The 12,036-nt window shown below is 47.6% G+C and overlaps 1 protein-coding gene across 2 annotated transcripts; it reads left to right on the plus strand.

The window, feature by feature from the left end:
• Positions 1 to 733: 733 nt before the first annotated feature.
• Positions 734 to 8,649, plus strand: Crabp1 (cellular retinoic acid binding protein 1). 2 transcript variants are annotated; one of them, XM_027415126.2, is made up of 4 exons: positions 734 to 803; positions 1,278 to 1,456; positions 4,084 to 4,197; positions 8,535 to 8,649. In XM_027415126.2, exons 1-4 carry the CDS (start codon positions 734 to 736, stop codon positions 8,583 to 8,585), a joined length of 414 nt encoding a protein of 137 aa, XP_027270927.1. In that variant the 3' UTR covers positions 8,586 to 8,649. The 2 variants fall into 2 exon arrangements, with proteins under 2 accessions (XP_027270927.1, XP_035299045.1); XM_035443154.1 differs by lacking the exon at positions 4,084 to 4,197.
• The last annotated feature ends 3,387 nt before the right edge of the window (positions 8,650 to 12,036 follow it).

Below are 12,036 nucleotides of genomic sequence, written 5' to 3' on the forward strand. Positions count from 1 at the left end.
TTTGCATTGCAAAAGTATACATACACCACACACACCAATGCTAGTTCGGTACATCCATGACTGGCAGGGATGGGGGTTGGGCCTTTCCCGCCATTCGTTCTAATTGGTCCTCACAGTATGTGCTAACTCAAAAGCCAGGAGCAGAGGAGCCCTGACCCACTAGTGGCAGCCAGAAAGTATGACTGGATGGGAAAAAAGTGGTTCCCATCCCGATGGCCTTACTATTCATTGTAACCAACCCTACAGAAAGGACATTTTCAAACATAGCCCAAAGTAGAGAAATGATATCATGATCCCTGAATCCCCTCTACCTAACTAGCTCCACATATCTCCTCCAAGCCGACCTGGCTTCGTTAAACCCTCTCCCACCACCCATTTTAAAACAGGGTGTGGGCGGCGTGGCGGAGGAGGCACCCGGGGAGAGTGGGTTCCAAGCTGCATCACTGGCGGCTGGAAAGACGAGGAATGATGAGGGCCACGGTAGGGCGGGGAGTTGGGCTCACCCCTCGTGGGCCACCCCACCCCCCGCGTGCTCGCGCAGGGCAGGGGCGGGACCTGAGGGCGGGGCCCCAGAAGGGGGGGGGCGCTACCCTAGTGACTCAAGGCGCGTGCGGCTGGGCGCAGAACGCCAGTCTCTCCTTGCAGCGCCTTGTGTTACCGCTCCGCTGCAGAGGTCGGTGCCTGCTGCTGCCTTCGCGCCACCGCCACCGCCGCCGCCGCCGCCACCACCACCATGCCCAACTTCGCCGGTACCTGGAAGATGCGCAGCAGCGAGAATTTCGACGAGCTCCTCAAGGCGCTGGGTAAGCTGGTGCGGAGGGCGTGCCCGGTCTGCCAGAAGCAGCTGTGAGGCTCCCCTGTCCCAGAGAGGGTGGCCCGGGGAGGTTCAGGCAGGAGGGAGTCTAAGGAGTGATAAATGGGTTTCCTGTGAGTCCCCCGGATCGCGGAGGAGAGTCGGCTCCGGAACCAACCGATTCAACTAACGTTTGCTAGACATTTGGCGCCTTTCTCGACGGTTCCATCTTTATCTCGACCTAGACCACAGTGAGGAGTAGGAGCTTTAAAACTGTTCGAGACCAAATCTTGCCATGAAAGCACTGGGTAGCTCAGGAAAGCCACTTGCCATCTCTCTGAGCCTCAGTGTCTGTTCTCTGAAAGCCTAGGCGAGGTCGGAGAGAACTAATTTAAGACCCCTGTCTAAAGTCAGAGGATTTGGGAAGTGTCAAAGAGGTCTGGGAGTAAGGACCCGAGCCCCGAGCCCGTGCTTCCTTGCGCAGGTGTGAACGCCATGCTGAGGAAGGTGGCAGTGGCGGCCGCGTCCAAGCCTCACGTGGAGATCCGCCAGGATGGGGATCAGTTCTACATCAAGACATCCACCACCGTGCGCACCACGGAGATCAACTTCAAGGTCGGAGAGGGCTTCGAGGAGGAGACAGTGGACGGACGCAAGTGCAGGGTGAGGCTATACAGACCGCACCTCCTTCCCGGGTACCTCTTTCAACCCTTGGCCCGCTACACCGGGCGCACTTTCTTTGCAGGGTGTGTCACGAGAGGTTTGTGTGACCTGCTGATCCTGAGCTCAGGAGAAAGCCCTACTCCGTTTCCTATACCACCCCCCGGGCGCAAATAGGCGCGCTTTTGCTCTGGGTGGCTGTGTGGTCTTGCCTGTGGTTAGTGTCTCGTTAGCCGAGCCTGCAGCGCTGACTCTGGCGGCGTGGGTAGCGGTTCCTGGGACTGTTGCTGCCTCTTGTGCGCAACTGCCGAGTTACCTGTCGTAGGTGAGGTGGCTGATCTAGGGTCCCACCCCCTGGGTCCCTGGACCGTGGGAGGACGCTTTGGATCCAGTTGCAAAGTCCGGATCGCCTGCCATCCCTTCCTGCCCTTCCTTGTTTAACCGAGGTATTGAAGGGAATGGCGAAATTCTTCCGAAGTAAAAGCAACACAGGTTCTAGCTGACAAAATGTACTAAATGTCCTTTCTAAATCCTCAAGGTCGAGAGGCAGAAAGAGGTGGGTAGGGGTAGAGAGGAAGAGAGGAAGAGAGGGAGGGAGGGGGACGGGAAGAGATTGAGATTGATTTACAAGAAAACAGGGCTGGCTATGTAGCCCCGGCTAGGCTAGCTTGGAACTCTGGTGTAGACCTGGGGACCTCGAACTCAGGATTCTCCAGCCTCACCCCCTGGAGTGCTGGGATTACAGGTGTCCACCACTATATCCAACAAGCAAGAGAGGTTTTTTTATTATTATTTTTTTATTTCTGAAACATGAGCCAAAGGACGAGAGAGTGATTTGGAGCAAATGACTTCATGTTGCAGTATTTCTTTGCAAAATTTGCACTGATTGTAAAGCCAGCCTTGGTATCTCATTTACAAAGGATGTCCCCCATTGTGAGTTTTGTGATTGTTGTTTTGTGTATTTTGTTTTCTTGTTTGTTTGAGAAAGGATCTCACGCTATAGCCCAAGCTGGATCCAACTTGCATCAATCCTGTTTCTGCCAAGTGCTAGGATCACAAAGTGAACCACCATATCCAGTTTTTCCAATGTTCTAAAAAATATATTTGCAAATGAGGCCAAGTATTGTGGCCCAATCCCTTAAACCCAGTACTCCAAAGGCAGAGACAAGCAGATCTCTTGTGAGCCCAAGGCTAGGCAGGCCTTCATAGTGAGAAAAATTGTCTTTGTATTGTAGCAACATTCTAAAGAATTTTACCTCAGGGATTTGTTGCTCCCACTGCCCTACAGTGCCTCCATTGTTTTGTTTTGTTTTGTTTTTGTTCTTTTGAGGCAGGCTCAAGCACTGTCATGCAATGTCCCTATGTGTTTTTGAGACAGGGTCTCCACTGTCTTTCAATGTGCCCATGTTTTTTTGTTTTTGTTTTGGCACAATGGGAAATGATTTCTTTCCTCTTTCCTGAGCATATACCTGTCCACTTGTGACTCTGGTCACCATGCTTGGAAGGACAGAGAGACATAGCCCCCAGTAGCAGGCTCACTCAGGAGACAGTCTTTGCCCATCAGAGTTGATCTCTGCTTTGAAGCTAGTGTGACCTAAGGTTCAAGATACCACATTGTTTGGGAAGAAAGAAAAAAAGGATATGCTTGGCTGGGAATACATACAGCCATGGTGCAGCATGTGCCTAGAATGTGGTATGCCCTGGGTTCAATCCTCAGGTTCATAGACTGCAAAGAGTGGAGGAGGAATGGGTGTTTAGTGGAGAAGTTGGCTTGGCAATAAGTAAAGCTCAATTTGGAGACATCTAACTCTGACCACTGCCAGAGAGGGCAATTCTGATTTAAGAACAACAAAAGACTCATGTAACACCCTGGAGAGAACAAGGCTTTGAATTCCCTGTCCCTTCCCCCATCCTTTGCCTAATGAAGGAGTCCCATGTGTTAGTTAAAAAGTGATTATGTGTGCATTCAGCACCACCCAGCCCAGCTGTAACCCACTTTGCTGTATATAGAGACGAGGGGAACTACAGGGACTCCCCCCTTTTGCGGGTCCACCTCCACCCCCATGAAGAGCCTTCAAATGTTTCTAGAAGGATGTAACCTGGAAAGTGGAAGCCTTTTTATCCTCAGAGACAGACACAGGTTTATTAGAGCAGGCTGTCTACTGTGTCTGATGAGGAATGCAGAGAAAGGAGGGTGTTAGTCCAGAACCTGGGCACGGACCTACCTTCTCATCTGCCACCAGCGTAGCTACAAACATGAGGTCTCAATGGTTGTCACGTTTTGTGACCCTGACATGAAGGTACGTTAAAGCCCAAATTGTTTGGAGAGGTTCACTGTGTTGATGTAAGTGAATCACCGTGTGTTCTGAATTTTATTCCTAGAGATGCAAAGCATGTCCAAGGCTTTGCTGCTCCCATGAGTCCTTGTATGTGTGATATAAGGTATATTTATACTCCATAAAATCCATGACCAGCACTTCGTGTGGCTTAGCAGAGAAGATGCTGTGCCCCGCTGACAAGGGCCATGTGTTACCTTCCTGCCTGGCAATTATTCTCCGGTGTTCTTTGTGTTCTCTTCGTCCCGCTGCCCAGACTGTAATTAATATCACTAATGGTTTTCCTGCCTGCAGAGTCTGCCCACTTGGGAGAATGAGAACAAGATTCACTGCACACAAACTCTTCTTGAGGGGGATGGCCCCAAAACCTACTGGACCCGAGAGCTGGCCAACGACGAGCTGATCCTGGTAAGGGCCCTTTGACTCTGAGACAACTACAGGGTTCCCCAGGTGACCCCCCAGAGGTGGGCCATACAAGTGTGCTGTCTTCATGCTCAAGTTTTGAGAAAGACATTTGCCACAGGTTAAAATTTGAGCAGAAAGCTTGGGCTGACATGGTTGGCAGGAGAGAGGGGGGTGGCTGAGAGGCCAGGGTCATAACTGAGACTGGCTGGAGTGCCAGACCTTTGTCCAAACTGTTCTATGCCTGTCTCAGTGGTAGGTGATACCCAGTCTCCTCTGGCTTGGCTGGGCATGCTTGGCCTCTGTGGGGTCCCTCAGCTTATACACATGAGATTACCGCCCCGCCCCATGACCCATTTTGCTAGTAGAGAAAAGTTTCACCAATTTTATTACATCAGCATTCAAAGCCATGGAGAATACTTTTACTCCAGACTTACAAGCTCCAATGGCCCCCAGGAGCCAGGCAAGGAATGCTAGTTTGGGAAATGTCTAAATGCACTGGTGTGGAAAGGTGGACTCTTTAGGGCTAGAGGAGGTGGACACTGTTTAAAAGTATGCTGATGGGAACCTTTTTGTGTTTGCTTTTGGTATTTTTGTTTTGTTTTGTTATTTTTGAGACAAGGTTTCTCTGTGTAGCTCTGGCTGTCCTGGAACTCACTCTGTAGACCAGGCTGGTCTTAACAAACTCGGAGATCTGCCTGCCTCTGCCTCTTGAGCACTGGGATCAAAGGTGTGAGCCATCACCCCGTGCATTTAAACATTTTAAATATCCACAGCCAAGCACAACTTACCTGGTGAGGTCAAGTTTATATCTAACCCACTCTTCAATGTGACATTCTGAAGATTGAGTCAGGAGGACCATGAGTTCCAGGTCAATTGGAGCTATAGAACAAGATCCTATCTCTAGAAGAAAAACAAATGGTTCAACTTATTCACACCTTCCCCAGTTTTATGCAGAGTAAAAGGGGGAGGGCTGAGGCCAGACAACTCCCACTTACTTTTCCTCCGTGTTTCAGAACTAACTGATGTCTCCCACTCCAGGCTAGAAAAAGGAAAAGCCCTTGTGGGTGACTTTATATTCTTTGTTTTCCATTAGGCATTCTGTTGACATCACCGCTGTTAGAATTCCTGGCCTATTACCTAGACACTGAAGCCTGAAAAGTTTGCTGGGGAAAGATGCCCCTTTCCCAGTCCCAAGCTCCATTCTCCGGCTGTAAAATGAGACTGAGCTGTGGCCCTTGAGATTCCTTTCAGCCCTAAAATTACATGTTTAGCCTGCAAGAAGACCCTAAATTGAGCTGCCTGTTACTTTGGGACTGTTTGATCTCTCCCTCTTCCTCTCCTCTTGGCCTTTGCTAGGATGATTGAACTAGCTCTTCTCCTTTCATGGACAAAGGGCTGGTTTAATTTGCAACCTGGCTAATGTTTCCAGCCGAGGGCTACTTCATGGACTCAGAGAGCAGTCTGAGGCTGGGACTTGGAAATCTAGGGAAACAGGCACATGTAGTTTATAAGGACCAGAGGCAGCAAGGAGGGATGATGTTAGTTCTTGAATCTAGCTGAGGATTAAGTAGGATTGATCAGTTTACATAAAAAAAAAAAAAAAAAACTGGTACTTTGGTAACCTCTATAATACTGAGCAGCCGGAGTCACAGGCTAAATGATGGTGAAGGATTCCACCACATTTTGTCCCTTACTGCCCCCACACTGCAGTTCCCCCCAGGCATCCTTCCCTGGCTCAGAAAACATATATATAAGCCTCAAAGGGAGCATTAATTCTTGGCATTTGGGATGTGAAATGTGGGCTTTTTGTTTCAAGGGTTATTATCGTTAATAAATCTAAAACGTTGGGAGATGTAATCTTCATGTAACGAGAGGTAAGTAACTTTAGTTTGGATGAAATAAGTGTCCCCAGAGCCAACAGTAAATTGCCATGGGCTGTAAATTGTCTTCCTTTGAAAACTGAGTATGCTCCCCCACACTGCTCTGGAATATTCTATAGAGTTTCTTTCTGGAACCTCTAAGCATAAATGGATGCAGTGGGAGGCTGGAAAGGGTTTTTCAATTGGAGTTAGAAATGTGAGGATTTCCTCCCATCTCATGAACCTGTTTTTTTTTTTTTTTTTTTTTTTTTTTTTTTTTTTTTTTTTTTTTTTGCCTGGGTGAGTTCCAAAGACTTATGTGGCTGTGGAGCCAAAGAAATTCTGGGAAATCAGCATAGTTCTTGGGGCGCAACATCTAGCAAGTAGATTTATGATGGGAACTGTACCCCAGCCCAATCCCCGACATGTGCCCAGGACATAGACTCATCTACATTCCTCACTAATGGGAAGGCACAAAGCCCTTAAGTTGCCCGTCTTGTCAGGACCTCCTTAATACTCACTATATGAAAGGATATTTCTTGGAAGCAGGCGATGCCTTAGTGAATATCCCAAGAGCATCTGGTCACTTAGGGTTCCAAGGGTAAGAATATGAAATACATCCTGTTCTCTTATGTTGATTAAAATCAAACAATGGGGCTTGTAGAGCATTTGCCTAGCATGGGTAAGACCCTGTAACCTATCCCCAAGATGACAAGATAAACAGATTTTAAATAAGAGTCTAAAGACCTTGAGGTAATTAAATTCATAGCACAATAGTTTTAGCTCCTCTTAAATTGCCAGTCATTTGGGGAACCCAAAAGGTAAGGGCCCTGCAACAAATAAATATATATATATATATATATATATATATATATATATATATATATATACACTCACATCAAGGCTGCCAACTGGGGAGGTTTTATCTTTGTTTTTTGTTGTTTATTTCAATTTTTATTTTATGTGCATGGGTGTTTTGCCTGCATGTATTTTTTGTGTACCACATGTGTGATGGTGCCCGTGAAGGCCAGAGGAAGCCATCAGATCTCCTGGAAGTAGTGTTACAGACTCTTGTGAGCTGCCACATGGGTGCTGAGAATCAAACCCTGGTCTGAAGCAGCAGCCAGTGCTCCTAACTGCTGAGCCATGTTTCCAACCCTTTCTGTCCTTGATTTTTGCACATACACTTTGCTTTCTCTGTTCTGACTGTGAGAACCTCAGGAGAGCAAGCCTGTGAGTAATTGACAGTTTGTGGGGATTGGAGACAGCTTACTTATATAGGTGCTACCATTTCAGGGACCAGAAGAAACATGTCTCTTCCCACCTGTGGAAGGATCTGCATGCTCTCTTTAGCCAACAAAGAGTCATAGAGTCTTAGCTGGAAAGAACCTTCAGACCCCATCTTGTTTAAAGTCATCCTTCCAGGGCTGGAGAGATGGCTCAGTGGTTAAGAGCACTGGCTGTTCTTCCACAGAACTCTGGTTCAATTCCCAGCACCCACATGGCAGCTCACAACTGTCTGTAACTCCAGTTCCAGAATACCCAATTTAAAGTCACCCTTCTCCTCAGCACCACCCCTTGCCCATCCTGATCAGGCCAAGAGAGGGACAGAGCCTTGCCCAGAGATGGGTTGCAGAGCTAAATCAGAAGGCCAATGCTGTGTTCTTGCATCTGATACTCATGTTTTAGTTTAGAGGTGATGTATCATAGCTATACTGCCACAGCCATAGGGAATCTGTTACAGGACCCCGTAGACACCAAGATTTTTAAATGCTCAAGTTCCTTATATAAAGTGGTGTAGCATTTGGCCCACACACAGCCTCCTGCATCATTCCTAGTTTGCAATCATTCCATCCTTATAACATCCAATACTACATGAATGTCATGCAAATGTGTCATAATATATTGTCTAGGGAATAATAGCATGTAAAAAAGTTATGCATGTTTAGGATATATGCAAATTTTAAATGAGTATTCTTATTCTGTGCTTGTTTGGCTGTGAAGGTGAAAACCCATATATATATATACAGAAGACGGGTTGTCCTTACATAAGGCTGTTGTTTCCTGAGGTCAAAGGCTGCGTCCCAGACGGCAGTTTTACCTTGTCTCCAAGCCACAGTTCCAGCAAGCATTTGAAAGGACACAGAAGCCCTTCAGAAATACCTGATATGACATTCATCTCCTTTCAGTCCAATTTCAAAACTAAAGCCAGGAAATGTGCATATCTTATGCAAGGATTAACAGGTTCTGGAAGCAAAGGAGACTTGCATATAGTGTAGTTCTCTGCCCTATTGCTCTGCCCTCTTTGCTGAGTGGGAGCTTGCTTAGGGGAGGAGCACTTAGCTTGCACACATGGCTCAGGAATCTTGAAGCCTGATATGAAGTGTTGTAAACGGGGCAGTCCATCGTCTCGGTGATGTGCTTTACACATTTTCGCCCAGGCATCTGTACTGATTGGTTTTCCTTTTCTTCTCCGGGCAGACGTTTGGCGCCGATGATGTGGTGTGCACAAGAATTTATGTCCGGGAGTAAAGGCTTGTTCCTGCTTTCATGACAGGATGCAAGTCCCCCTGAGGAGTGTGTCATCAGCCTGCACAGCCAGTGGGTCTTTCCTCCTACACTCCCCTCCCCGTAAACATTAGGCAACCCCATTTTCCCTATGACAGTGCCCTCCCCTCAGGCCCCTGCTACCTTTGTGCATCCCTGGTTTGGCTTTTGCATGGTTGTACTGGTCATTAAACTGGTTGGACGTATCTCCAGGCTCTTTCCTTTGAGGGGGTGCTGCTTCTGTTTTGGCCTGTGTCGTGTTTCCACCCTGGCCTGCTGGCCTAGCTTGAGTGCATTGAGCATCCATCAGTGGGCACAAGCTGAATTATTCATGAATGGTGGTTCCTGGTGAGAAAACATGCCCAACCCAAGGTACATAAGGAAGGGACTGCTTACTTGGGCGTTTATAGGGCCAGGATGAGTAGAACGGGCATCCCTGGTTCGGAAGGAAGACGAGGCTCTTAGAGACTAACAACGGAGGGAGACTCACCACTCCAAAGTCTCAAGTTAGAGAGAAGGAGAGGTCAACACATCTAAGAGAGGTGCAGCCTGGGGGAGGGATTCTGCAGGAGCAGTGGGGTTACAGAGAACAGGGCTACTGTCACAAAAAACGTGAACAAAAGCTAGGCGGAGTGATGGCACATACCTATACTTTCAGGATTCTGAGAGCAGACGCAGGAGAATCTCTGTGAGTTTGAGAACAGTTTGGTCTGCGGTGTAGTTCCAGGACAGCCAGGATTACACAGACAGACTGTGGGACAGTAGAAGACTTGACTTTGAATGTGGAGTAAGAACCCTGATCTCTCTTTGCCTGGATCAGTGATCAGAGCCAGGGACAGGATCCTATTTAGAGATACTCATTCCCAGGCCACAGCCAAGCAGACATGGAGCTCAACAGGCAAATGCAGACAATAACTTGCACACTTGCCCGTGTTTACATTTGAAAATCAGTAAATTTCACCTTAAAAATCTGGACTTGGGGACTGGATAAGTAGCTCAGTCGGTAGAGTGCTTGCCTAGCATGTGTGAAGCCCTGGGTTTGATGCCCAGTGCAATAATAAACTGGGAACAATGGGAAATGCCTGCAGTACCAGTACTGAGAAGGTGGTACAAGAAGATCAAAATTTAAAGGTCATCCTCAGCTACACAGCAGGTTTGGAGTCCAGCCTGGGGTAGATATATAAGACAGTCTTTTAAAAAAGATGACAGGAAAAAAGGAATCTGAGTTTCTGTTTTCTTAAGAGAGGAGACTGGGAAAACCTGGCAACCCTGGATCTACATCCTTACAGGACAGTGCCTGGCTCAGCAGCCTCCTTGCTTGTACCTTCTGCCTCCCCCAGACCCCATCCCTGTCCCTATGCTCATTTACCTGGCATGCTTCTCTTCCCAAGGGCTCTCAGCAAGGCTGGGTCAGAGGGTTGGGACCAGGAGACCCTCAGGAGTTCACATTGTGCTGGGGCAGACGTCTAAGGCCCAGGGGGACTATCCTAGTGTGAATGGGGATGCATTTACAGGAACCCTCACACCTCCCCAGCTCAGAGCCCTACTTTGTCCTATGCTTCTCAAAATCCTGAGCCCACTCTGGTCTCTCCTGTAATGCCATCCATGGCTTTCCCTAAAACACCGTTCCGTACAGCCTCGGTGTTATGTCTCAGTGCTGTGTCTCAGTTTTGTGTCAGGCGGGGCTGGGTTCTGGGTCAGGGTCAGGAGGAAGCATGACACTGGGCTATATTTTGTCTCTGGGGACCTGACGTGTCTATGCTTGTGCCCAGAACCTTTGAAAGTCCCCAATACAAACAACTTCCCTTCCTGCTGTCCTCCAGTACACCTGAGATCAGAGTGTACAGGCAAGATGCCATCACCTCTACTCTCCTGTCTTCTCTGGCTCTGTCCAAGCCCATACTCAGTGCCCTCAAGCATGGAGTAGAGCGCTGAGGGGCTGCTCAGGGACTTCTTAGGGGAATGGTAAGGAGACCCTAAAAAATGGAGAGGTCCCCAGATTGATATGCAATGGATAGGAAACATAGTCTCTTGAGTGGGGATGAGTTGGCCACACAAGAGACAATGAGGCTTGTGTGCTTGGATACTTTGAGGATTCCACCTACTGGGTACTAGCTGTTCATGGCCAACATGGAGGGGCAGAGCAAGGTCTCAGACACCGGTCTCTTCCTTTCCTGGTTCCCACTTCTGCACAGTCTTCTATACATCTGAATCTGCTCCATAAGGACTGGACTGGCTGCAGAAAGGTTGGAGAGGCCCACCTCACTGTGGGAATCAGGTTGCTTTCATCATGGTCTTTTACAAATGTAACCTGTCACATGGAGCACATGCTTCCTTCAGATTAACTTCACGGGGAATGAAGAATGAAGCAGGGTGAAGGAGGTTGTAGCCCTCACTGGCTCTACAGCCAGCAGGCATGGGTAGGGACATTTGAATGACAAGATGAGGTAATAGCACCAGTAGATTATACAGAGCACCTGCTGTAGACTGGGTCTCTTGAATAGTATTGGTTTTACAATATAATTGGTTTTACATTTGCCAGATAAAGCTACAATGTTTCTCATTCCCTTATGAAACATCTCTCATTTGTCCTATGGGGTGTGGGCCCAGGGATGTCATATTTCCCAGTCTCCTCTCTTAAGGAAACAGAAACCCAGATTTCTTTTTTGTTTTGTTTCGATTTGTTTTTTCGAGACAGGGTTTCTCTGTGGCTTTGGAGGCTGTCCTGGAACTAGCTCTTGTAGGCTGGATTTCTTTTTCTTTTCTATTCTTTTCTTTTTTGAGACTGTGACAGATGGTATAAATGCACTTCATATGATAAGTAATATTTATGTGTATTTTCTATTGCTATGATAAAACACGATGACCAAGGCAACTTATAAAGAAAGCATTTAATTTGGCTTATGTTTCCAGAGGGTTAGAGTTCATGATGGTAGAGCAAAGACATGATGGCAGGAACAGCTGAGAGCTCACCTCTCAAAGGGCAAACAGGAGGCAGAGAGGCAGACAGGGAATGGCATAAGTCTTTTGAAATTTCAAAACCCACCCTCAATGATGCTTCTCTGTTTCAGGATATTTGATGGCACTTTGAAACTCCAAGACAGTGTTAATAAAATTAACCATGGATCAGGGGCAGGGCCAGTGACTAGTTGACAGGAATTAGCCATAGAGAGGATAAGGAGACACACAGGAAGGAGTAGGGAGGGACTTAGAGAGTCTCAGTCTGTTTGGTTTGGGAAAAGTGGAAAGACACTCTCTTGCTGGGTCTCCAGCCAAAAAGGAAGGTCATCCAGTAGCTTCTCCACTTCTCTGATCTAGCAAGTTTTCACCTCATCATCTGACTCCCAAGTCTTCATTGGTAAACAGAGCAATCGAGATTTAGTTAAAACCTACATTTGGAGGCCTCAGTCAAGCTAGTGCCTACAGGACTGGAAAT

This window comes from Cricetulus griseus, chromosome 4, assembly GCF_003668045.3.
Source record: "Cricetulus griseus strain 17A/GY chromosome 4, alternate assembly CriGri-PICRH-1.0, whole genome shotgun sequence".
NCBI lineage: Eukaryota > Metazoa > Chordata > Mammalia > Rodentia > Cricetidae > Cricetulus > Cricetulus griseus.